This window comes from Peromyscus californicus, unplaced genomic scaffold (genome assembly GCF_007827085.1).
Source record: "Peromyscus californicus insignis strain IS unplaced genomic scaffold, ASM782708v3 Scaffold_12__1_contigs__length_115047231, whole genome shotgun sequence".
NCBI classification, from domain to species: Eukaryota; Metazoa; Chordata; class Mammalia; order Rodentia; family Cricetidae; genus Peromyscus; species Peromyscus californicus.
This window is the reverse complement of record NW_026294413.1, coordinates 58,865,516-58,892,636: the sequence shown is the minus strand read 5'-3', so window position 1 is coordinate 58,892,636 and position 27,121 is coordinate 58,865,516. Positions and strand designations below refer to the sequence as shown.

General features: G+C 45.1%; 1 protein-coding gene across 5 annotated transcripts in view; it reads left to right on the top strand.

Annotated features, from left to right (window-relative positions):
* Positions 1-27,121, top strand: part of Kif13b (kinesin family member 13B) — a 150,538-nt gene that overhangs the window by 77,294 nt on the left and 46,123 nt on the right. For all 5 annotated transcript variants that reach the window (XR_008217023.1, XM_052732955.1, XM_052732954.1 and 2 more), the window contains 12 exons: positions 676-810; positions 5,089-5,219; positions 8,129-8,215; positions 9,782-9,972; positions 10,809-11,019; positions 12,356-12,518; positions 13,855-14,001; positions 15,228-15,377; positions 15,692-15,820; positions 22,331-22,501; positions 23,675-23,832; positions 25,808-25,940. Coding sequence is in view for 4 of the 5 variants with exons in the window: in XM_052732955.1 (XP_052588915.1) it covers positions 676-810; positions 5,089-5,219; positions 8,129-8,215; positions 9,782-9,972; positions 10,809-11,019; positions 12,356-12,518; positions 13,855-14,001; positions 15,228-15,377; positions 15,692-15,820; positions 22,331-22,501; positions 23,675-23,832; positions 25,808-25,940 (1,806 nt within the window). In the remaining variant the exon portion in view is untranslated. The remainder of the gene's footprint in view (positions 1-675; positions 811-5,088; positions 5,220-8,128; positions 8,216-9,781; positions 9,973-10,808; positions 11,020-12,355; positions 12,519-13,854; positions 14,002-15,227; positions 15,378-15,691; positions 15,821-22,330; positions 22,502-23,674; positions 23,833-25,807; positions 25,941-27,121) is intronic.

Here is a 27,121-nt window from a genome sequence, read left to right as displayed (position 1 = left end):
CCGTCTACTGTCACTAATTTTGGGTGGGGACTCCTGAGCCCCTACCCCCTCCATTCTGGAATGGTGCCTGGCTTGATTGTGGACAGGTTTATGGAGGCACCATAGCGGCAGTGAGTTCAGGACTGTAGTGGTCCTGCTATGACCAGAGGACGCTGTTTCATCTTGCTCCTTTCCAACCTCTGGCTCTTACAGTCTTTCTGTCTCTTCTTCCTTGATAGATGCTGAGCCTGTGTTGGGGGAGGGGTGGATACAGATATCTATTTTTGCTAAGTCCTAATTTTTAACTTTAAATTTATTTTAATGTTTTTATTTTACACTGTTGTGGAACTGGTCAGTGACTCTGATGACCGTGACCTGAGAGGAGACATTAAGTTCTGTGTAGCTCATGGTGGTACAGTGTGGGAAAGTGAGTGTGATAAGATATGGAGGAGAGGACATGGGCCAGGTTAAAGGGCCCTATGAACTTTATAGGGGTGCTTTGACCTTCATTCTGGCAAAGTGAAACTTTTATACATTTGGAAAGAGAAAAATATGATCATCTTTATTTTTTCCAAGAATGCTTTTTTTTCATTGAATGATAAAGATGTGGGACAGTCTTCCGATACTGTCAGATCCTCTGTGTTGTGCTGCCTCTGTGGCTGGGAATCACCACTTCTCTGGTGTATTTGTTTGCAGGAGCGGCAGAAGCAGCTTGAGAGCCTTGGGATATCTCTTCAGACTTCTGGAATCAAAGTTGGGGACGACAAGTGCTTCCTGGTTAACTTGAACGCTGACCCCGCTCTGAATGAGCTCCTGGTGTACTACTTAAAGGTGAATGCACTGCCTTCACGGATACAGATACATGGACTAACGTGGCTAGGAAAGCAGAGCTGGCTTTGATAAAGTTGGAGACAGTTGTCAAGATGGTGTAATTTCACTTCTAAGAACACTCACATTAGCTAGTGTCCTTTTGCTTTCTAGTACTGTGATAAAAAACCATGACCAAAGCACCTTGGTGAGAAAAGGGTTTATTTCAGCTTACAGTCCATCATGAAGGAAACCCAGACAGGAACTACAGACAGGAACCTGGAGGCAGAAGCTGAAGCAGAGGCCATGGAGGAATACTGCTTACTGCCTTGCTCCCATGGTTGTTTTTATTAGCACCCAGGACCACCTGATCAGAGGTGGCACTGCCCATGGTGGGCTGGGCCCTTCCGCATCAACCATTAATCAAGGACATGCCCATAGACTTGCCCCCAGGCAGTTTGATGGAGGCATCTTCTCTATTTAGGTTCCGTCTTCCCAAAGAACTCTAGTTGTGTCAAGTAACAACTGACAAAGATCCAACCAGCACAGCTACTTTCTTCCTTTTCATCAAGGATACACTGAAATAATTGCTTAGTGTCATTTTGATAAGTACCCCCACCTTTTTTTTTTTTTTTTAAAACTAAGTATCTCTTATAGTGTTTGGCAATGCTATGAGTTAAATAATGTCTTTGACACCTACATGAATGAGTGCATATCTAGTGCAGAGCAAGGCTTTTCTGGTTCTGTCTTTACACACTGGAGGAGGTTGCCTCTGGCTAGTTTCCTAGGTTCATATGAAGACTGTATATATGGGCAGATTTTATAGACAGAAACACTATACAACTATACTGTATTCTCTATTCTGCTTTCTTCCACACATGCTATTTTTGCCTATTAAAAATAATGTGTTGGGCTGAAGAGATGGCTCAGTGGTTAAGAGCACTGGCTGCTCTTCCAGAGGACCTGGGTTTGATTCCCAGCACCCACATGGTGGCTTACAGCTGTCTGTAACTACAGCTGGGTGTTGTGGTGCAGACCTTTAATTCCAGCGCTTGGGAGGCAGAGGCAAGAGGAGGATCTCTAAGTTCAAGGCCAGCCTGTTCTACATAGAGGGTTCCAGGACAACCAGAGCTACATAGTAAAACCCTCTCTCAAAATAAAACCAACTAACCAACCAAAAAAACCCAACTGTCTGTAACACCAGTTCTAGGGGATCCAGTGCCTTTTTCTGGCTTCCAATGGTACTAGGCATGCAAGTGGTACATAGACATACTTGCAGCCAAAGTACCCATACACATAAAGTAAATAAAAAATTAAAAATAATACATCGTCACAATTCTCTTTTGAACAGTGTTGGCAGCATCTTTTTTAAAATATGCTGTGTATCTCTGTGTGTGTGCACATGTACACACAGACGTGTGTGTGGGCATGCATGTGACGATCAGGGAACAACCTTGGGTGTCATGCTCATGAAAGACATCTACCTCCTTTGAGACAGCATTTCTCAATGGTCAGATTGCCTGGCAGGTGAGCCCCAGGAACCCTCCTATTTCTCCCTCCTCAGGACTGGGAGAGGAAGTATGCATGACATTTGTGAGTTCTGGGATCAAACTCAAGTCCTCCTGCTTACAAGGCAAGGCATGCTGTCTCTCCCAGCCCAGCATCCTGAGTTAGAACAGAGGCTACAGACACTCATGGACTCAGGGAATATGCACAGTAAAGTAGGACTGAGGCACACTGCCTCTTTGGGGTTCCCAGAGTTAGGAATTCCTTTTCCTTCAGAGGTGGTACAGTCCAAATTACAGGATACACAGAAAAAAAAAACCCAAAATAACCCACAAAAAGCAACCCAACTGATATCTGTTCTGTAAGTAAAAACTGTACGTCAGCAGCAGCTATTTGGATAGGGACTTTTGGAGGACTCAGAACATTTCTGGTCCCTTGTGTGGAGAAAACTGGTTCTCTTCCAGAATGGTCAGCCCCTTTTGAGCCCAGTCTGAGGCAGTGCCAGGCTCCGATGGCAAGTCCATACTCATGACAAGGCACATTCAGGAGGGTGAGCACAGTCCAAGAATGGTCTCTCTTTAGAAAATGCCACCATGTGGGATGGGGGAATTTGGAGGCTGCACTTTTTTTTTCTTAGCCTGCAACTTCTAAGTCAGTTTAAATGGATGTGATGACTTCCTCTCTCCAGGTGACTTTCCCCACATCATCTGCAGATGCAGGTTCCAGATTAAAACATCTCTGATGTCCTCCTGTGTCCAAGTAACAGGATTTTCTCCTCCAGAATGTACCCCTCCATCTGTATTCTGCTATACCTTATACTGTTACCTTTTGGAATACTTGGGCCCTGTCTTACACACAGAGATACAGTTCCTTATTAACTCATCCTGTTTTGCTTACCGTGTGTCATCCCATTCCAGCTTTAGGTACTCATTAGATAATTTTTTTTGGGTAGAGTGGAGTGGAGCATGTTTCTGAGACTGGATCTCAGGCTGACCTTGAATTTAGCAGTCTTCCTGCCTCAGCCTAAGTGCTGGGATTATAGGCCTGTGTATATACCAAGGAGATAGCCTGTGAGAAATTTCTGCATCTGTTTTTTTCCCCTGTTGCTTAGAGTGTACTGTTGACTTTGAGCAGTAAAGAGTTGGCAGAGCTGAGTCTTTTGAATTTAGTGTCTGGGATCCTAGTGTACCTTCTAAATCATAATAGATTGTAACCTCAAGTGAGAGACTGAGATTGTTCTTTATGATATAAACTCTAATTGGGACTTGACAGTTTCTTGTGTCTCTAGGGATCCAGTGCTTCTCACATATTTGATATGCAAAGTATTTGGTGAAAAAAGTGGATTTCTAGCTGGGTGGTGGTGGTGCACACCTTTAGTCTCAGCACTGGGTAGGCAGAGGAAGGTGGATCTCTGAGTTCAAGGACAGCCTGGTCTACAGAGTGGGTTCCAGAATAGCCAAGACTAGACAGAGAAACCCGGTCTTGAAAAACCAAAAAAAGAAAGAAAAAAAAAAAAAAAGAAAAGAAAAGACTTTCTTTCCGTAGAACTTGGATTGTACTTTCCCTGTTTGAGTTGGTGTCTCCTGTTTCTGCTGACTCGTAATTCGCTGTCTACGGATACCAGCGCCATTGCAGACTGTCTTGTGTTGGTTGTACAGCTGCAGGAGTCTTTGGTAGTTTACAGTCCAAACAAGGAGGAAAACAGCATTTGCAAAACAGTAACTCAGTAATTACTGGTTCTTAAGTGTCACAGAGGCTCAGAGGAGGGAGAAATCAGGTTATACCAGCCTGTGCAGTTTCCATGCTAGTTGTTCTGGTGGGCCAGAGGCCTCAGTCAGTGTCCGGTAAGGGATTAACCTGGGGCAATGTGACAGTGACTAGGTAGCTGGTCGAGTTCTGAAGATATAATATTAAAAGCCCAGATAGAAGGGCTGGAGAGATGGCTCAGTGGTTAAGATCACTGGCTATTCTTCCAGAGGACCTGGGTTCAATTCCCAGCACCCACATGCCTGCTCACAACTGTCTGTGACCTTAGTCCCTCAGGATCTGCAATCTTCTTTTGGTCTTCACAGGCACAGCCTGCCCATGGTGCAGACACACATGCAGGCAAAACACTCAAACACTTCAAAATTAAGGGGAAAGTATCTTAGAAAAAAAAAAAAAAGGAAGTGTCTAAAATGAGGCACATATGTGGAGGTCAGCAGAAAACTTGTGGAAGTCAGCTCTCTTTCTTCCATGTTTTCTTCTGGGGATTGAACAGTTTGTTAGGCTTAGCAGCAAGTGCCCTAACCTGCTGAGCCATTTTGCTGGCCCCAGATACTGTCTCTAAGCAGCTTTTATCTTTGTAGTGGTCTCATTGTAATTAGTTCCCTCCCTCCCTCCCCCCTCCCTCCCTCTCTCCCCCCCCATTTCTTTTCTCTCCTGAAACAGTCTCAGGTAGCTAAAGCTGGCCTTGAACTTACTGTGCAGTTCCAGATCCTTCAACTGTCCAACCAGGGCCAGCTCTGTAACTGTAGTTGTTAGACCATATTTTGATATATTGTTGATACATGGCTTATGCTCTGAGAGTGGTATAAAATATTTAGAATCAAGATGGTAAGAGAAATAACAAATGTAGACAGACATGAATGTAAGATTGTATTTTGACAACAACTTGAGGGACATCGCATATTTTAAGGATCCAGAACTCATGGAATGAATGTCAGGGGCCACCACTCATTTGCATTCAGAGTCTTGTGCCTGAGGGGGCTGAATGAAGCTGGTCTTAATTCATAGGGAACTCTGCCTCTTTCCTAGGAGCACACACTGATAGGGTCAGCAAATTCCCAGGACATCCAGCTCTGCGGGATGGGCATTCTTCCCGAGCACTGTATCATAGACATCACGCCTGAAGGCCAGGTCATGCTGACCCCTCAGAAGAATACCAGGTAACATGCTTAAGTTAGCGTGAATTACACTAGGTGCAGGGGGGCGGGGATGAGGGACATGGGCCTGCTTTCATTTTCAGCTCACGTAAGACACCCTGTTATGTGTCAGGTTCTTCCTGTTTAATCTCAGCACCTCTCACACGCCCATTGCCCACTCGCATGGCCTCATTTTTAAAAAATACTCATTTACTTTTAAATTATGTGTATGTATATGTGTGTCAGGGGATATGCACATGGGTGCAGGTATTTAAGGAGACCAGAGTCGTCAGATTCCCTGAAGCTCACCACCACCTGACAGGGGTGCTAGGAATCGAACTCAGGTCCTCTGGAAGAGCAGTATGCTCTTAACCACTGAGCCATCTCTCCAGCCCCCTTCACTGTGCCTTGATTAGAACCTTTTCTACCACTCTAGGCTGCTTTCATTTACTGCTCAGCTGGCAGGCTCTCCTCTGGTTGGGAGGAAGTCCCTAAAATCCCCCATTTATCTCCCCTTCCCGCTGCCATTCTTTTGGCCTGTCAGCTCCCGTTTGACTTTTAGGGCTAAGCTCTGCCAGTGTTTACTTGTTGAGTTAGTCCCTGTTAGCTACATTTTTAATGATGGCAGTAATTCCTAAACCCTCTCCTCATCCAGCCAAAGCACAGTTCTACCCCAGGTCCTTCCTGGCACCCTGGCACTGCCACAGGCAGACATTCCACATACTGCCCCCAAGTCTGAATGACAAGTCCAAGTAGTTCAACTTGGGAGAGCTTCCCAGTGGTCTTTGGGTGGAGGATATGGACAAAAATTTTCCAGAACTCAAAGTTCTTGTCAAAAGGTGCAATTTTGTTGCTGGCAATGAATGCTGCCAGTTGTTTTCCTTGGCACCAGGCTCCCTCTGCTCACTGCTCACCTGGAAGATTGAAGTGCTGCTTTGTGTGTGTTAAGGCGTCACTGTTTTTGGCACAATGCAGTGGTGCTTTCTGGAAGCTTCTCATCTTGTCAGTTGAGAGAGTAAAGGTGCTGTATGCTCAGGGTCAGGGTTTACACAATGCCATACTGCTTGATCCTAGGATAGTCCGGTGGAACACTTCTCTCTGACAAGACTGCATTTGCTGTCGAAGCCTCGCTGTGTGTACAGCTTCAGCAGGGTGGCTCATGGTCTATGAGTGTTAGCACAGGGGACAGGCGGGTGACCAGCATGGTCTATATGAGTGTCAGACAGGCTGATGACTGACGTGGTCTGTATGAGTGACAGCATAGGAGATGGGCCATTGCTGCAGTGGAAGCAGTTTCTGTCATGGGGACCTCATGTCCATTGACCTTTAAGAACTGGTTTATAGTTTCTTAAATCATGATGTCACTGCAGTGCTTTCCCAAAGTAAGCCGTGTTCACTCTCTCTTTCTCCCCGGCCCCACTCTCTGTTTCTTTTCCTGATGCAAAATTTCTCTGTATAGCCCTGACTGTCCTGGAACTCGATCTGTAGACAGGTCTGGCCTTGAACACAAGAGGTCCACCTGCTTCTGCCAAATGCTGGGATTAAAGGCTTGTGCCCCCACGCCCAGCCTCCTGCTTTCCTTTCTTAACTCATTGTATTTGAAGAATGGTACCATAAAGCCTTAGGTGTGTGAAGTTTAGCACATCACAGCTTTATATTTGATCTTGTACTTTGAATGTTCATTCAGACAGAAGCAAAAGGGTCAGTGTTAATGTTTAAGAATCACATGGAGAGCAAGGTTTGAGTGGGAGTAAGAGTTTGTGCAGATGGAAATGCATGGAAAATTGTGAACACATAAAGCCAGGTAAGACCATAGCTTAGTCATGTGGTGGCATGTGCTCATAAGCATAGAACCAAGGAGGCTGAGGCAGAAGGATCTTGCGCTCAAACTCTATATAGTAAGAACCTGTCTCAAAAACCAAACAAGCAAGGTGCTTTACAGAGTTTAAAGACTCAGAGACCAGAGTGTTCAGTAGACTCTGCCGAGGAAATGGAATCCAAAGTGGATTTGGACTGTGAGAAAGATTCTGGAGACTGGAGAGGGTGGGACCTTCTTTCAGAGGCTGGAGAGGGGCAGGACCTTGTTTCTTGATGAAGCAATAAATGATTCCAGGGACTGATAGGCTCCCCAGTGGAGGAAGAGTTGATTGTGCTTAGTGTACAGAAAAGAAATGTTTTCAGAGGCGCTGAAGGCTCACTGGAAGAGGGAAGGAAGGAGATACAGAGGACCTCCTTGTGGAAGGAAGGAACGGCCTTCCATGTCCAGTTAAAGAATTTGTACTTGATGTCCTGTTTCTTAGCCAGTGAGTCACTTGGCAGGAGAGAGGCGTGGGGCTGGTATCCAGGGAATATGCACAGGCGTAGTTTTCCACTTGTTTCTGTCCTTCCAAATTCCTCCCCTGCTAGTGTTCTACCCACCATGTCTACTACTGAAGTCTGTTATTGAACTGGAAAGGACATGGATGATGCTCTCCACTGTGGGCGGTTTCAGAGTCCCCTGTAGATCTCCTGTTGCATCCCTGGTGTCTACCAACGTCTCTAGAATCTGGCCTCTTGACGGGCTCTTTATCCGTCTGGGTTGGCTCTGCTTTGTTTCCTTGCTCTGTCTTTCATTATTACCTGTCACAGCTCCATATTTACTCCCCACTGCTATCTAAGATGTTCAGAGCTTTGAGAAACAGAGGTTGATCTCTCTCTGACAGTGCCATCAGTGTGTGAAGTGGGCTATATAATGCTTAGAACTTTGAGGACTGTAAAATAACAATGCTTAATGTCCTCAGCATTTGAGGTAAGTATAGAGATGTAACTACACATGTTTAACTTCACCAAGGGTAGGCAGGTTTTGTTGAGGAAATGAATACTCATAACTGTAGTAGGAGATGGTGGAAGCCGAGAGTATGGTCATCCTGCTCATGCTGCCCTTTTCCCCACAGAACATTTGTAAATGGGTCTTCTGTCTCCAGCCCCATCCAGCTGCACCATGGGGACAGGATACTATGGGGAAACAACCATTTCTTCAGGTATGGCATGGCTCACATTCCTGAAGGTGGGAGGCCATTAAAGACTGTGTTCTGAAACAGAAGATTCATTTTAAGTGTGAATGGCATAAAATGACACCTTACTATATGTGTATTCATGCTTGTGTGTATATGTTGTATGCATGGCTTGTATGTCTGTTCATATATGTGAACCCTGGGGGCTTAGAATAACACGTCTCCTCATCAAAAGTACTGAGTTTATTTATTTGTTTATTTTTATTCCCAGTGTAAGATTTTCCCTCAATCTGGTATCAGAATTAATTCATTTTTTTCCTGTTGGGTTTGCTGTACGTCTGTCCATCAGTCATCTGTCTGCACACTGTTCCTCTTTTCTTTTGTCTGAAAAAGCAGTAGTAGAAACACTGGATGTAGTTTCCTTATCCTCTCGAGGAGGTTGGTGGTTTCTCTGACCACACTTTCAACAAGTCCCAGCACACTGAGCACTGATGGCTTAAGCAGGTCGTATATTTCCTGACAGTGAGAAGCCCTCAGGGAGAAGGCTGCTAGAGTGGGCTGTGCTTCTCAGAAAGGCCATGGCTGTGGTCTACCATTTTCTTGGCACTTCTCCATGGATTAGCTGTGCCCCTGCAGCCATGAAAGAAGCATTCAGCTCACAGGGACAAAAGGGCAGCAAAGGACAGCCTTGCTGTCCTCTTGTCAGGGCACCAGAAATCTTCCCTTTAGTTTCCTTGGGTAGACTCTGTCTAGTAGTTGCAAGGGAGTCTGCAAAGGAAGGCTCTCACTTGTGACTGCAACACTGTGCCCCAAACATGGTGGGTTTTTTATTGTATGGTGAGGCAGGTGAGCTGCTGTAGCGTTCAGACGCTGGTCTCTTCTTTCTGTCCCTGGCCAATGTCCTGCTGGCTAATGGACTTTGCTCATAACTGATGCTGATCTTTACTTGTATGTCACTTGCTGTCTTGATCTTACAGGAAAGATTAGAAGGATACAAGCTCATGGGAAATGCTTTTCATTTTTTTTCTCTTCCACACTAAAGTGTTGCTGCCTAGTCTCCCAGACCTTCAGGTGGTTCCTGAGGCTTTTGTGTGCACTGTGGTGTTTTACATATAAGGTCTCCTGAGACTTGTCAGCATATCTCGTTCTTGTCCTGCTGTGGTCCTGAGCTTTTCTCTTTCACCTGGTTTGCAGAAGTTGTGTGGACTTTGCTGTAAGCACTTGTACACATGAGGATGTTTTATTTCTAGAGTATGAAGTTCCTAATTGCAGCAACTTCTTGGTACTGCTGAGACATTCCCTTTGCCTCTAGCAAATGACAGTGTGTAAGGGATGGAATGAATAAGCATCTTTCTTTTTTTTTTTTTTAAATTTTATTTATTTGTCATGTATACAGTGAGTGTTCAGCCTGCAGACCAGAAGAGGGCACCAGGTCTCATTACAAGATGGTTGTGAGGCACCATGTGGTTGGTGGGAATTGAACTCAGGACCTCTGAAAGAACAGCCAGTGCTCTTAACCTCTGAGCCATCTCTCCAGCCCCAAGCATCCTTCTTAGAAATTTAAAAAGTAATGACCTTTTTTTTTACCCCAAGACTCAACCTGCCAAAAAAGAAAAAGAAAGCTGAACAAGAGGATGAGGAGCATGAGACCTCCCTGAAGAACGACAGCAGTTGTGAGCACCTGGATGCTGACGGGGACTCCTCCAGTGAGGTGTCCAGCGAGGTCAACTTCAACTTCGAGTATGCACAGATGGAGGTGACCATGAAGGCCCTTGGCAGCAACGGTGAGCATGGGCTGTGCTTGCAGCGGGTGCTGAGCATGTTTCTGATGACACCTTTCCCTTGATGACCTCTGAACTCTGTGTCCTTGGCGGGAATAATTGATTGTACTTACAGATTGTCCACTCTCTCTGTTGTGATAGAGAAATCACTGCAAACTTGCCCTTATGGGTGGAATTGCCCAGGTTTGAAGTGTGACTGCCTTTGGCTTCTTCTTATATTTCTGGAGCATTTGCCATGACCTAGGTTCTGCATAGAACATATTTTAGCCTTCTCTTTTGCTGCTTTGCAGACAGTGTGGAATCTATCTAAAGTATGTAACACAAGTAACTGGCAGTGAGAAAGCCGCACTCATTCCAAATTGTCTGAAATACATCAGGTTGTGGCAGTTCAAATGATGAATGTCTGAAGTATACCATATGTCTTAGTTAGAGTTTCTGTTGATGTGAAGAGACATCATGACCATGGCAACTCTTGTAAAGGAAAACATTTGATTGAGGGAGGGGGGTTTGCTTATAGTTCAGAGGTTTAGTCCATTACCATCATGGCACAAGGACCATGGCAGCATGTAGGCAGATGTGGTGCTGGAGAAGTAGCTGAGAGTCCTACATCTTGCAGGCAATAGGAAATGGTCTGAGGTCTGGGCAGTATCCTGAGCATAGGAAACCTCAAAGCCCACCCCCACAGTGATTCACTTCTAACAAGGCCATACCCACTCCAACAAAGCCACACCTCCTAATAGTGCTACTTCCTATGAGCTAATGGGGGCCAATTACATTCAAACTACCACACCATAATTTCTTATTCATTATGCTTTTTTTTTTAACTCTAACATGTTCAGATCCAATGCAGTCCATATTGAACAGCCTAGAACAGCAGCATGAGGAGGAAAAGCGGTCTGCTCTGGAGCGCCAGAGGCTCATGTACGAACATGAGCTGGAACAGCTCCGAAGAAGGCTGTCTCCTGAGAGGCAGAACTGCCGAGGTGTGGACCGGCTCTCCTTCCACTCACCCAGTGCCCAGCAGCGCCTGAGACAGTGGGCTGAGGAGAGGTAGGCACACAGGACAGCCTGATTTGGGTAGTGCTTGTACTCCCCACCTGGGAAGGTTCTGGATGGGAACACTGGGTGATGCTTGCACAAGAATAACAAGTCAAGAGAGTGTTAGGGCCAAGAGTCACTTTGTGTCTCTCCCTCCTCCTCCTCCTTTGCCTCCTTTGCCTCTTTGCCACCTCTCCCCTGTCTATTTCCTCTCCCTTTCCCTCTTCCATTTTTCTTTTGTTGTTATTTTGAGATAGAGTTTTATACATATCTATCTCCCAAGTTGGCCTCGAAATCACTCTGTAGCATAGGCTGGCTTGGAACTTAGAATCCTCCTGCCTCCACACCCTGGGCATTGGGATTGCAGATCTGCGCTCACATGCTGCCTATATTCGTCTTTTTTCTTCTCTCTGTTTTCCTTTCACAGCACTGAGGATTGAACCCATGGCCTAGTGCATACTAGGCAGGCACTCTACCACCAAGCTACATTCCAGCTCTTATTTTCCTGTTTTGGAAGAAAGATGGGAATTGCTGGTACATTCAGCTTTCTTTAAAATAGCCCATGTTAGCTGGATGTGTGACACACGCCTCTAATCTCAACATTCGGGAGGCAGAGGCAGGCAGATCCCTGGTCTTCTCAAGACCAGCCTGGTCTCAGGGCAAGTTCCAGGTCAGCCAGGGCTACACAGAGACCTGTCTCAAGAAAACACCACCACCATCACCAGTCAAATGCTGTGTTCCATGCTGCTCATTTTCAGTGTGTGTGACCTCTGGCTTTGAATAGAGAAGTCTACTTTACCCTTGTGTCATGCTTTAGGTTATGAAGCTTGGTAGATGGCCCTTTTTAAGAAAGGGGGAAAGAAAATTGATAGTCTGGACTGATGAGGTCAGGTAGGTAAAGCACGATGCTAATAAGATGCAGAGTACTAGCTTGATCTGTGTATGGGCTAATTAGCATAGCACTCAATGCCATCTCCCACAGTTCCAGAGTGCAGCACTAACCTCCTGCTGCTCTGATCTGCATACAGGCATCATTCCTGTCGACTGGAGAGTGAGGCATGTAGAGTCTCCAGTCCTACTGAGTAGATCTTGAACTGATCAGGATGCTTGGTGTTTCATACACAGTTGAGTTTTCAGAGCCCTGCACCTACCTGTGGCCAGCTGGCTATGCAAGGAGTGCTGTGCTGTGACGTGGTCCAGAGACCAGTGTGTGCATGGGGCGGTGTTAGTGCCATGTTCCAGTGTACAGAAGAGTTTGAATGAGCGGACTGTGACCGTGTGTCCCATATGCTGTTTTGTGTGTTGTTTCTGCCTGCACCCACCAGCCCTACTTTATTTTATCTTCAAGAGAAGCAACATTGAATAACAGCTTGATGAGGCTGAGGGAGCAGATTGTAAAGGCCAACCTGCTGGTTCGAGAAGCTAGTTACATTGCAGAGGAGCTGGATAAAAGAACTGAGTATAAAGTTACCCTGCAGATTCCAGCCTCCAGCCTGGATGCCAACAGGAAGGTAAGGCATGGCAGAAGTGCCACTGCTGAGGTTGCACTGGGCTCCTCCACCCAGTGATTGGATCAGTGGGGAGTTCATCCCTTCTCATTTCCTGAGTGTGTGTGTCTGTATGTGCATGCTTGTGTGACTGTTAGCCACTAGGCCTGTATTCCTTGCTTCCCTTGGACCTATCGTTTCTTCCCATTCATCTTCCTTTCTTCAGACCTGCTTTATTGTTGTTGTTTGAGACAAGGCCTCAAATTCAAGGCAAGTCTCCTGCCTCAGCCTCCCAAGTTCTGAGGTACGGGTATGAGCTTCTTGGATTTTTGGATTATATCTTGTGGTTATAATAGTTTAGGCTGGCTTTGAGCTCTGTCTTCTTTCCTCAGTGTCCTGAGTGTAGGATTATAAGCATGCACCACCACACCTGGAACATTGCTGTTCTAGAAAGAGTGCTTCAGTGGCACTTAGTACATATGCGGTGTTGTGCAACCACTGGCTTTGCCTGATTCTCTGCCTTTTCAGTTGTTTTAATTAGGAAACTTATTGTATTTTTTGCCCTCAAATGAGTGCCTGGGGTACCCTAGATAATTTATTCTTGTAAGCATTCCATGCTCCATGCGGCTACTCTTTTAAAAATCTACTTTATTAAGCATTACGATAGTATTGATTAAAACAAATAAAAAAATCACAGTTTTGGGGGCTGGCAGGATGGCTCACGGGGTAAAGGTGCCTGCCACTGAGCTTGATGATCTGAGTTTGATCCCCAGGACCCACATGTTGGAAGGAGACTACTAACTCCTGAAAGATGACCTCTGACCTCATGTGCCATGACACATGAGCGCGTGCTCGCGCGTACACACACACACACACACACACACACACACACACACACACACACACACACACACTATAAAATAAATATAAAAAAAAGCCTCACACTTCTAAAGATAAATGTTTGTTAGACTAGAATGGTGGCACACTCCTGTAATCCCAGCCTTTAAGACAGTGATTTTCAACCTTTCTAATGCTGCGATCCTTTAATACAGTTCCTCATGTGGTGAGGGATCCCAGCCATAAAATTATTTTTGTTGCTACTTCATCACTATAATTTTGCTACTGCTATGAATCATCATGTAAATACCTGAGTTTTTTTGATGGTTTTAGTTACCCCTGTTCGTCTCACAAAACAGTCACAATCCATAGGTTGAGAACTCCTGCTTTAGGATGTAGAAACAGGAAGATCAGGAGTTTGTGGCCAGCCTGGGCTACACGAAACCTTGTCTCGAAAAAGAAAAAAAAAGTTACCCAACTATCTTGACTAACTTTGCCTTGTTGCCAACTCCTGTCTCTGCAGCGAGGCTCTCTCCTCAGTGAGCCTGCCATTCAGGTGAGAAGGAAAGGCAAAGGAAAGCAGATTTGGTCTTTGGAAAAGCTGGAAAACAGGCTTCTGGATATGCGAGACCTCTACCAGGAGTGGAAGGAGTGTGAGGAAGACAGCCCGGTGAGTCACTCCAGAGTTGCTAACCTGCCCGTCTGAGACGCGGCCACGTCCTATCGAATCTGCTGCCTCAGGGACACTGAATGCTTTTCCAAAATCGTTGCTCTAATTTTAAAGTAAAGTTTATTTTAATCCCTAAGTTGTTGAGCTAAGTAAGAATTTTAATAATTGGTCATTTGCATGTTTTCTTTTTGATCTCCTCTTTTCTTTTTGAGTTCTAGCAGAATCTCCCCTTTCCATCTGTTAGTGAGTGCGTCTGTCTCAGGTTGTTCTGGGGTCCTCTTAAAGGCAGGAAGCAGGCCGTCTCAGCACACTGCAGACAGCTACCCCACAGTCCATGGCCTCACGGTCATCAGGGCACCCTGGTATTGGCACTGCTAGGAAGGGTTTTGAAGGCATTTGATCCCAAAGTAAGTGCCCGAGATCCATGCTGGCGATGACCCCTCTATTGCCAGGTTTCCTCGTTGGGTCAGCCCTTAGTTGTACATGCTTAAAACAGAAATATAGCCTGTGTATTTCGTTGTTGTTTTCTTCTAGACATTTGTTCTTTTGAGAGGGCTCCCTGGAGCCCAGCTTGTCTTCCTGCCTCAGCCTCCTGAGTGCTGGGACTATGGAGTGCCCCACCACACCCTGCTGCCTGTACAGGTGCTTGCAGTTCTGCTGGTCCCGTTTCCATGTGGACTTCTCTTCTTCCTTTTGCTTTTTTTTTTTTTTAACGTTTATTCTTTTTTCATATTGCCATCAATACAAATAGCTTTTTATGATTAGATGATAGTTTTGCTTAAATTTGCAATTTTCTTCTGTATTCCTCTCCTTTTTTAAACTTAGAAATAGTGTAAAAAATGCAAAAAAGACCTCCTCACTGCGCTGATTCTCAGCATTGTGTTTAACTGTTTAGTGGGATCTTCCTGCCTAAAAGAACAGTGAAGAGGTTTAGTGCTCTCAGCTTTTCTTTTCAGCTAGTCTGTGTATTTGTCTATTTCTATGTCAAAACTTCTGCTTAAAGAAGCTCTCAGACACTGAGACAGGATCTCTGTGAATTCAGAGCTAGTGTGGTCTATATAGTGCATTACAGACCAGCCAAGGCTGCATAGTGAGATGTTTCAAAAAAAAAAAAAAAAAAAAATTAATTAGGAGTCAGGATATAGTGGTAAAGTTATCGGTCAAATGAGTTTATTTTATGTGATTTTCTTTTTCTCTCGAGGTTGTATGTTTGAAATCTCTTTCAGGTCATCCGGTCCTACTTCAAGCGTGCTGACCCATTCTATGATGAGCAGGAAAACCACAGTCTAATTGGTGTGGCCAATGTCTTCCTGGAGACCCTGTTTTATGATGTGAAGTTACAGTATGCTGTGCCAATCATCAACCAGAAGGGAGAGGTTGGCTTTCACTCTGCCTCATTCTGCAGAGCAGTCAGGGGAACAGTGAGTGGGTGGTGACAGGACACTTGTCATTAATACCTCTGTTTTTTGACCAGTCCTGACTAATGATCAGTATTTGTGTTATGGATACCTTGTACTTCCATGGGGCTATGAGCAGGCTTCCCCTGTTTTGCTTAGACTGCAGAGCAGCTGTTAGAAAATGACCTTAGTTGTTCACACGTTGTTACCCCCGGCTTTGTCAAGGAAGGCAGGTCCTTGCAGGGAGAGAACTCAAGTCGGAAACCAGTGTTTGTTTGGCCTCCTTCCCTCAGGTGGCAGGTCGACTGCATGTGGAGGTCATGCGGCTCAGTGGGGCCATCGGGGAGAGGATTGTAGGAGGCGATGATGCTACAGAGGTCAGCTCTGAAAAGGAAGCCCAGGAGAACAGGCTGGTCTGCATGGTAAGCCCCAGACCCATTCTAGAAAGAGCCCAGGTGGGAGCATCTATGAGATTGTAGGTATTTACACAATAAACATTTTCCAACAACTGGTAAATGCCTGTCTTCAAAGAAGTCTTTTAGTATTCAGTCTCTTAGAGATTATGTTTTATCATACTTCTGGAGAGACTCACTCAGCACTTCCAGCACTTTCTCCCTGTGGCCTTGGACAAGTCACCTCTCTTCTCTGCCACTCAGCAATCAGGGTGAGTGAGCCTGCTTGCATGTCCTGCTTTGTGGAGCAGCCTGGAATTCCCATATGAGTTTTCTATTACTGGAGCTTCTGAGTTCTAATGAAAATGAATGTTGGCCTTGTCCCTTAGCTGCTGCCAGTTTCAGCCTGCCCAGCCTCTGTGTGATTCTCCCTGGTTACCCAGTGTCGTTGCTTGTGCCATTCCAGCCCAACAGTTCCCGCCCTTTTGTCTGATCTCGCTGTGTGTGCTGTTCATGGCACACTGTGAGTGTTACCTCGAAGACCTACGTCGGGTACCAGGGTAAAGCTGGAAATGCCAGTTCCCACTGTCTGGTGGCTAGGGATATGCGGGTGTGAGCAGACGTCTCTAGCACATGATCCGTTGCTGATAGAGCTGGCACCAGCTGTCCAGGAACACAGGAAAGTGGTGATTCAGATGGCAGGTTCTGAGGGAGATTCTGGGAGACTGAGACTGCAGGAGAGGATGTCAGCTAAAATCAGATCTGCAGGTGCTGAGGTGTTTTGGTGGATGCGTGGAATGGAAGGCTGCATGGTACAGTCCTTGCCTGAATCTCCAGTGCCCCCTAGTGGACCAGAGCTGCTAGTGGCTCAGGTCCTGGCAGGATTTTGATGACAGGAGACCAGCCAGAACCTGGAGTGCTTAAAAGAGATGATTAAAAGACAGTGAAGAAGCCTAGGTCAGGCTCTTGGTTCTTAACTCGTCCTAGGTCAGGCTTCTTCCTCAGGAAGTATTTGTTTTTGTTTTTGTTTTTGTTTTTGTTTTTTCGAGACAGGGTTTCTCTGTGTAGCTTTGCGCCTTTCCTGGAGCTCGCTCTGTAGACCAGGCTGGCCTCGAACTCACAGAGATCCACCTGGCTCTGCCTCCCGAGTGCTGGGATTAAAGGCGTGCGCCACCACCGCCCGGCAGGAAGTATTTGTTACCATTGGCATGTAGGCTTTCTGACTCCACGTGGCCCATTTCCGAGATGAGGACAATGATTGCCTCTCTGGAAGGTCAGCTTTCACAGTGTAAAATAATGAGAATGATGCCAGGTTGGGCTGGTGCACGACCTTAATCCCAGAATTCAGGAGGCAGGGACAAGAGGACTGTGAGTTCAAGGACAGCCTGGTCTACAGAGTGAGTTCCAGGACAGCCAGGGCAACACAGAGAAATCCTGTCTCAAAAAAACAGAAAAAGAAAAGAATAACAACAAAACTAGATGATGTGTCTGAGATAACATGGCTTTTAAAAAATGACAGAATATGTTAAGATTTAGTGGAAGATACCAAGCATGAAAGTAGTAAGGAAAGTGTAGTCAATCCCCACCCACCCTGCTCCGCAGTGTCCTGACAGCCTAGCATGGCTCAGTCCCGCACTTCATGCTGACACTCCCCTTAGGAGTAGCTTTATGATAGACACCCAGGCATCATATTTCATCTGGAAGCAGTTTGTGTCTCCAAAAAAGAATCAAAATAGTAACTCCTTAAGGTCATAAACTATGTAATCAGCCTTCTTAAGTGTCTGTGGTGATATATAGTGTATCCTAATAAAATTTGCTTGAAGATCAGAGAACAGAATGAACCACTAGATTAAACATAAATGCCAGGCAGTGGTAGCACACGCCTTTAATCCTAGCACTTGGAAGGTCAGTTCAAAGCCACCCTGGACTACATGAGATTGATTCAGAGCCAGGCAGTGGTGGCACACATCTTTAATCCCAGCACTTGAGATCTCATGCCTTTGTTTGAGACGCACACACACCTTTAATTCCAGCACTAGGAAGGAAGTGATATGGCTGGGCGGAGAAAGGGATATAAAGCATGAGGAGACAGGAACTAAAGCTTTTTCACCTGAAGCCTTTTTGGCAGTAGCCCTTATGGCAGAAGCCCTTTTTGCCTCGGCCTCTCAGCTGAGGACTCAGATTCTTTGAGTCAGAGGGTTCGTGCGTGGAGTTGGTGAGGTGAGACGTGGCAGTGGCTTGTTCCTTTGTCTCTCTGATCTTTCAACATTTACCCTAATCTGGCTCCGGGTTTTTATTAAAAGACCTTTTAGAACTTGAGCAACAGGTGTCTTTGTCAGTGTTACCCAGATTTATTTCTTTTTTTTCTTTGAGACAGGGTTTCTCTGTGTAGCTTTGATGTCCATCCTGGATGTCACTCTGTAGACCAGGCTGGCCTCAAGCTCATGCTAGGATTAAAGGCTACCCCCAGGTTTTTTTTTATCTCTAGATTCTGTACTCTTTGTCACCTTGAAATTTGTTTGGTTTTGAACCTGTGTGTTGCCCTGCTGATCTGTTGGTTGTCATTGCGTGTCATTGCGTGCTCAGAGGCATCAGATGGAGTTCAGCAGCAAAACAATGCACCATGTAATAGGAAAGCAAGTGTATGTTATATGTAGTGGTGTGTTTTCTGTTAAAATTATTGGTTATAATTGGTTATTTCATGTTATAATGAACTTTTAGATTTAACATATGTGTCTTCTAATCCTGGGTATTCATTACTTGTATCAAATCTCCAATGTTCCCAAATTTGAGTAGTGGCAGCTTCTTCAGTTGGCTCTTGAGTCCTGTAGACATGAACCTGACCCTCATTGACTGGTAGCTTTTGGGTATGGTAGACATTTCATTTTCTGGACTCAGAACCCACCACTTCTTAAGAAGCAGTGTTCATTTAAGTGGACACACTTCTTGGAGACCATGCCCTCGCTATGAGAGCCCATTGTGTAGAAGACACGAGCAGGTAACACACACAGTGAGTGAAGGTCCTGTGGAAAGTCAAACCTGGGGAGATCACTGGCTGTACAAGACATCTGCATTCATTTCTTCCATAATGAAAGAGTATGCCCTCATTCATATTTTCAGAAACATTAAATTAAAAGCCCCAAATAACATTGATTCCTGCCAATACACTTTGACTCTTTCATATTGAGCTGAAAGTTGAGTGCTATCCTGACACCTTGTGGTCATTTCAATTTTTGTAGCTAAATTTTCAAAACAACAACAGTGAAAAACTCCAAACAGCCTATGTATGTTCTTGGTGTGTTTATTGCTTGTTCCTGTTGCTCTTCATTCCTGAAAAAAGTCTTAATTCTCAGAAGTTCCTGCAGAGGGCAGGTCAGCAAAACCCATCTTGTTTCTTGTTTATTTCAGCCTTAGATTGAGATTCATTTCTGTAGGAATGCAATGGCTTTCAGGTGGAATTCTGTCACAATCAGTATGTGTGCAACATCTGCTCAGCAGGGCCTGGCCTGGCTGTCATTCACCTCGTTGTTTTATTGATGTGGCTGGCCTCACCTGTGTGAGGGTAGGCGTAAATCCTCCCCTCTCTGCCAGGAGAAAGCTAAGCTTAAGACTAATTTACACCAGCACACAGGCCAGCAAATGGCCAGGATTCTTTTAGATCTGTGTAATGCCAAGACCTTGTAATCATCCCCCACAGCACATTGCCTTGTTTGAGGGGTATAATAAACATTTTAAACATGTAGAGAAAAGAACTTGGAAAAACTTTCCTGTAAAATATATCTTTAAATACGGATGGTCAGTCAGTATTTGATGTGGAGAGAGAAAACACATCAGCTTTTCGGAGCCTTGTTGCCTGGGTGGTCCAAGCTCATTGACATCTCAGGAAGGAATGGCCTAGAATGAAGTCGCTGTTTGTTGCTGACCTGTTTTGTACCGTTACACAGGAAATCTGCTTTGCATAATTGTGTGTATCCTCAGGGTCCCTGAATGCCACAGTTATAGTTGAGCTTGTTGAGCCATGAGAACTACACCGCATCGTCCAGTTTATTCTCATTAAATGTATTTACTAGATACAGAGTGAATCAGACAACTTAGGGAAAGAGAGCAGCTGCATAGTGTAATTTGTGGTGAATTCAGTTGTGTGAAAATCATCCTGCTCATACAGGGTTCTCTAGAGGAACAGAACTTACAGAATGAATGAATGAATGAATGAATGGATGGATGAATGAATCTATATCTGTCTGTCTGTCTCTCTGTCTGTCAGTCAGTCATTTAAAGGGGGTTTATTAGAATGGCTTGCAGGTTGTGGTCCTGCTAGTCCAACAATGGCTGCCAATGAATGGGAGATCCAAGAATCCAGGAGTTGTTCAGTCCATGAGACTGGATATCTCAGCTGGTCTTCAGGATAGCATACAGCAGAATCCCAAAGAAATAGGCTCTAATGTCATAGAAAGAATGGACTTGATAGGGAGAGTGAGCAAGCCGGCAAGGAGAGCAAGCTTCCTTCCATATCCTTCACATAGACTGCCAGCAGGAGGCGTGGCCCAGATTAAAGGTTGATCTTCCCACCTCAAAGACCCAGATTAGAAGTGGGTCTCCCATTTCAAATGATTTAATTAAGAAAAAAAATCGTGGAGCTGGAGTTCCAGAGGATCCAGGTTCAATTCTCAGCACTCACATGGCAGCTCACAACTGTCTATAACTCCAGTTCCAGGAGATCTGGCACCCTCATATGACAGACATACATCTAGGCAAAACACTAGTACACATAAAATAAAAATAAATTAAAAAAAAAAAGAAAAAATTCATCACAGGTGTGCCCAGCTTTTTGGGTTTTAGTTAAATCCAGGTGTAGTCAAGTTGACAACCAGCAATAGTCATCACACATACCATGCAGTATAATGAATAATTCTAGGATTTATTTCCTATTGTGTGGTTTTAACAACATCACAAGCTACCACAGAAACTCCAAATTGAAATCCAATGCTGCTGCAAAGACTATGAAGAATGTTTGGCTGCTTAAAGATCTGGTAGGGGAGGCTGGAGGGATGGCTCAGTGGTTAAGGGTGCTGCTCTTCTAGAGGACCTGAGTTCTGTTTCCACCATCCACTTGTAGCAGCTCACAACTGCTTGTAACTCCAAGGGGTCTGATGGCTTCTTCTGAGGGCACCTGCACATACATCATGCTCATTGATACAGCCACACAGACGTGTATATGAATATATATAAGTAAGTGGGGCTCGAGAGATGGTTCAGGTTAGGAGTACTTGCTTCTCTTGTAAAGAACTGGAGGTAAGTTCCTAGCACCAGGTCCGGCAGCTCATGACTTCCTATAACTCCAGCAGGGGATCAGACACCCTTGTTTGGACTCTACAAGAACCTGCATTCACAGGCATATACCCACACACAATACATACATCCATATAGTTAAAAAAATGCTAAAAACAATTTGCTTTTTTGCTTTTTTTGAGACAGGGATTCTCCATGTAGTTTTGGTGCCTGTCCTGGATCTCACTCTGTAGACCAGGCTAGCCTCGAACTCACAGAGGTCCACCCGGCTCTGCCTCCCAAGTGCTGGGATTAAAGGCGTGTGCCACCGCTGCTCGGCAACATTTTTTTTTAATTAATTTATTTATTTCTTATGTATACAATTTCCTGTCTGCATGCATTCCTGCAGGCCAGGAGAGGGTGCCAGATCTCATTACAGATGGTTGTGAGCCACCATGTGGTTGCTGGGAATTGAACTCAGGACCTCTGGCAGAGCAGCCAGTGCTCTTAACCGCTGAGCCATCTCTCCAGCCCCCATTTTTTTTTTTCTTTTTTTAAAGACTCTGTTGCAGGCATTTTCTCTGGGGCATTGGTCCTACTGGGCATGTGCTTCTGACCATCCTTTGTAATCACAGACTCTGGGGTCCTCATCCAGAGCTTCCTTTGGGTGTTTGCCATCACTCAGGGGAAGGTATTGAGGCAAATGTCAGTGCAGAAAACAGCAACTCTGTAGTCTGCACCTCCTCCATTCTCCCCTCCAGACAAGATGGTCAAATGCAACACCCAGTGAAGTTCTCAAGTAGGAATAAAATAAAAATAAAGTAATACGATTGTAGCACGTAGCATTCTCTTCCAGAGCTCAGTTCCTCCGTATTCTTGAGATAACTGAGTGAATCCTGCCCTTTCCTGAAGATCTGCTGCTCATTGACTCAGACACAGTTCTGTGCTTTGCTCATTGTGCTAAACACCTTTGTGCTTTCCTTACAAAATGCTGGGTCGATGATGATGGTATCCTACATTCTGACAAACTAGGATTCAGATGCTCTTGTCAGCTTCGAAGTGCTGCCCAGCACCCACCTGGGTCTCTGGTTGTCATCACCCTGTGTCAGGCCTGTATGCTAGTCCTGGGCCAACACCGAATGACATAGTCTAAAGTAGGTGCATGTTTGGTGACAGAGCCGGGGCAGGACCCCCGACCCCTGCCCCAGTCTCTGCATTAAGTACTCCTTGGACCCTGCTGGTCGAGACAAATGGGGCCTTCTTTCCCTTCAGGTTAAAATACTCCAAGCCACAGGGTTGCCGCAGCATCTGTGCAACTTTGTATTCTGCAAATACGACTTCTGGGATCAGCAGGAGCCAGTGACTGTTGCCCCCGAAGTGGATACCTCTTCGTCTCCCACCAGCAAGGAGCCACAGTGTATGGTTGTGTTCGACCATTGCAGTGTGAGTCCCTTCTCAGTCTCTCAGTATCTAAGTCATTCATGTAAACACAGCTCAGGAGTGAGTGCTGCCGCGTCTCTGGGTGATTTTGCCACTCTTTGTCGTGGAGTATTCTGTAGTCCTAGACCAAAGAGTTAGTTCATTCAGCATATCCAGAATCAAGAGTTAACGTCTGTACGAAGGAAAACAAGCTGTGTAGATGTATACGTGAGCACTCTTTTCCAGAGGGAGCCTGTGTTTTATAAAAAGGTTAAGAAACTAGTGTTTTAATGAACCTGAAGGTAACAAGATCAGAGACCACCCTGCTGGGCACCTCTTGTTCTGCCCTGTTGATTGCTCACTCTTCCCACGGGTCCTGACCAGTTATCACTAACGATGATATTTTTGTGGGCTGAATAAACTCAAAGTAGTGACCGTCACTTCCTTTGGCTGGTAACCATCAGGGTTTGGACTGGCCTTTGCTATTTACCCTACACTTGACCCCCAACAAAAATGAAAAGAGGCCCCTAAAATACTGCTAACAAAATAATTTGCTATATTCTTTTTTTTTTTTTTTTTGGTTTTTTGAGACAGGGTTTCTCTGTGTAGCTTTGCGCCTTTCCTGGGACTCACTTGGTAGCCCAGGCTGGCCTCGAACTCACAGAGATCTGCCTGGCTCTGCCTCCCAAGTGCTGGGATTAAAGGCGTGCGCCACCACCGCCCGGCTAATTTGCTATTCTTATAGATTAGTCTTTCAGAATGAGAAGTTTTAAAGTCATGGCTATGTTTATATATTTTTAACTTTAAAAGATTAATTTTTTTTTTTAAATCAGTGTGTTTCTTTGTGGATGTGTGCACATGAGTACCGGGACCCACAGAGACCAGAGATACCAGTCCCCTGGATCTGATATTATAGGTAGTTGTGAGTCATCAGATGTGGGTCCTAGAAAAGCAGTACTTGGTCTTATGCACAGAGCCATCTCTCCAGCCCGCTTCAGTGCCATACTGTATTTGAAAGCAAGAGTGTTAGTCTGTGTGCACATCGCTGTTGTATTAAATAACCATTCGGTTCTATGAGGAAAGTGGCCTTTGTCTCTGTCTTTCCTCCCTGATACTGTGAAGGATGTGAAGCCTGGCTTAAGTGGTCCAAAGACCCAGGCAGTGTCTACTGCTCCGCAATGAGCTGTTATGTTTCAGGAGTTCAATGTGAACATCACAGAAGACTTCATTGAGTATCTCTCAGATGGGGCACTGGCCATTGAAGTATATGGACATAAAATGAATGATCCTCGGAAAAACCCAGCCCTGTGGGATTTGGGAATCATCCAAGCAAAAACAAGGAGTCTTCGGGACAGGTGAGTTTTTGGTATTCACTGGATTCCCATTTCTAGTTTTAGAAAAATTGCTGGAGATGACCGTCACTTATTTATAAATTATTTTTCTTTCCCTTGTGTATGTGTGGTATGTACATGTGTGTATACATACTTGCATGAGTGGGGGTCAAAATTGACATGGGAAGTTTTCCTCAGTCACTCTCCACTTTATTCATTGAGGCACAAGGTCCCTCATTCAAAACTGGAGCTCACCAGCAGGGCTAAGCTGGCTAGCCAGCCTGCCTCAAGGATCCAGTGTGTCTGCATGTTCAGAGCTGGAATTACAGGCAGGCATTGATTCACCAGCATTGATGTGTGTTCTGGAGCTCTAGACTCTAGTGGGTCTCATGCTTGTGCAGCGAGCACTTGAACTCTTGAGCCATCACTGTTATAAACGAATGGCCACCTTCTCCTGAGCATCACCAGGTTTGTCTCTAGGGTGTTAGTCTCCCAGTACAATTTCCTTAAAGCAGCGAACTTCAGAGAATGATGGAAGAAGCACAGGGGTGTTTAAGAAGCAACCGTGAAGTGAAGTGTAAGGGAAGGTCACTTACCACAGTGAGTTTGTCTGACTAACCAGCGGTGGAGAGATGGATGGCAATCTGCTGTAGCATTCATGTTGACCCTGCCTCTAGCTCATAGATGTTTCTTGGTGGTGGTTGCTTGTTTGATTTTGTGCTGCTGGGGTTTGAACCCAGGGCCTCACACATGCTAGGCGAGTGCTGCACAGTTCAGCACCCCTAACACTTTCCAGTTTTAAGTATGTCAGTGATGGGAGGGAGGCAGGCATTTGATAACATGAAACAGTTAAAAGGGAATGACTAAAGAGGGGATGTTTTTACTTCCCTCTAATTGTAGATGAGAAACAGATTTTCTTTTTTTATCAAATCCTAAATTGGAAGGTGAGATTTATTTTCTGCATTTTCTTACTGATCTGAGAGCACATCCTCCTCAAGTCACAGATGACACCTTCCTCTGAGAAGAGCATCCTGTGCTTGGCTTCTGTGTACCGACTAGAGTATGTCAGTCATTGGATAGTCATTTTCAAATGTATTTGTCATTGCCCGACCCTGTGAGTATGCTGTGTGTGTGTGTGTGTGTGTGTGTGTGTGTGTGTGTGTGTGTGTGTGTGTGTACACGCACACACTCATGTTCACAAGTTGTCTAGGCACACGTGTGTATGCATGTAGAGGCCAAAGACTGATGTAACATTTCTTCCTCAGTTGCTCTCCACTTTATATATCAAGGCAGGGTCTCTCTCTTGAACCCAGAGCTCCCCAGTTCAGCTAGTCTAGCTGTCCACCTTACTCTGGAGAGCCCTATGTGTGTGTCTTCTGTTTACTGGGACTACTGGTGGGCCACTGCACCCACTGTTTATGTGGGTTTGAACTCTGAGCCATTGTTCTCACCCCACACTATAATTTTTGAAACAAAATAAAAGTGCCTGTGATTAAGCTGTAGCTCATTGGTAGAGTATTTGCTCAGCACATGAAGGCCGCCCTGGATTCAGTCCTCAGAGACCACAGCAGAAAACCAAGGAGCCAGCCTGTATCTGATGCTGTGAGTTTGACTTTCTGTTCATGCTGTTTGCCGTTATGTGCTGTGCATTTTTTCCTAATCTGAAGATCATTTCCCTGGGCTCCTCTGTTTACGGTCATTCTCACTGTTAAGTCAAACGTAAGATCCTAAGCTGTCTGCACTGAAGTAGAGGCATGGTTTGGGAGCTGCCGAGGTGGCTCCGTTGGTAGGGTGCTTGACCAGTATGCATGAAGCCCTGGATTTACTGCATAGAATGGTATGTTGGCACATCCCTGTAACCTCAGGAGTAGGAGGCAGGAAGATTGGAACTTAAAGGTTACCTTCGACTATGTATCGAGTTTGAGCACATTCTGCTATACATGAAACCCTGCCCCCTGGAGAGAGGTGTAACTTCCCAAGGACTGCATGTATTTCCTAGGTGGAGTGAAGTCACCAGGAAGTTGGAATTCTGGGTTCAGATCTTGGAACAGAATGAGAATGGTGAATACTGCCCCGTGGAAGTGATTGCCGCAAAAGATGTCTCAACAGGGGGGATCTTCCAGCTCCGGCAGGTACCAAGATTGTGATGTCATAGTATATCCCTTGACACCAGAAGGCTTACAGTGGATTCCTTTGAATAGAATTCTTGATGCTGCTGCTGCTGATGATGATTAAATATACAATGGTCAAGCCCATTTCTTTGAAAAATTTAAATTTATTGACATTTATTTATTGTGTACGAATGTGGGTAGATGTGCATTTAGAAGTCAGAGGACAGCCTGTGAGACTTTGCTTTTTTCTTTTTCCACATAGTCCTGGGGTTTGAACTCAGGTTGTTAGGCATGACAGCAAGCTCCTTTACTTACTTAACCATCTCATTGGCCCTTTTTTAATTTTTAATTTTTTTCAAACCCATTTCTTATATTAAAATTATTTCCTATGTTATGTACATTTTCTTTTATTACCAAGAGTCTTGCTACTTATCATATTATAAAAGTAGTTTCTAAAAAGGTTAAAGACTAAGCTTTTTTGAAAAACATTTTGTTACTTTGTATGTACGTGTTTGTGTGTGAGTTTATATGCCACAGGACACAGTGGAGGTCAGAGGACAATTTGCAGAAGTGGTTTTCTCTACTGTTCATGTCCTGGAATCTGAACTCAGGTCATCAGTCTTGAAGCAAACACCTTTACTGGGTGAACCTTCTTGCTGGGTTAAAAAGAGAAGCTTTCAAAGAAAACTTAGACTCGAAGAGTGGGATGTAAGGCGACGTACCCAGCATTATTTGTATGTTCCTGAACACGAGGAAAGCCGTACAAAGTTGTAGAAAGGACTGAGTGTGAATGGGCTGAGCTGTCAGATCCCAGCTGTGTACTTGTGACTCCTTCACCTGGAACGTGGAGAGGAGGCTGGCACCAGGGGCGTGGGTTTGGGCGACCGTTAGGAGAGTGCTGTATAAAGCCATTTGCTTGACATGAGGCAGGTGTTGAACGTGTGTGGCTGAGGCCATGCAGCAGAGAGAGATGTGGACCAGTCACCGCTTACTGGAGAGTGGCAATCTGCCCGTCTCTGCTTCTGACTGACAGTGATGGGGAGGGTCTCCATTCGTAATTTGCTTGGTTAGCAGAAAATAAGTCTTCCTGATGACTGTTTCCTGCATCTGCTCACATACTTAGTGCTTATTCATACCAGTCCCCCACTCCCTCCCTCACACCCCCTCTCGCTGGCTCTACCTCTTCCCCAGATTGTATCCTC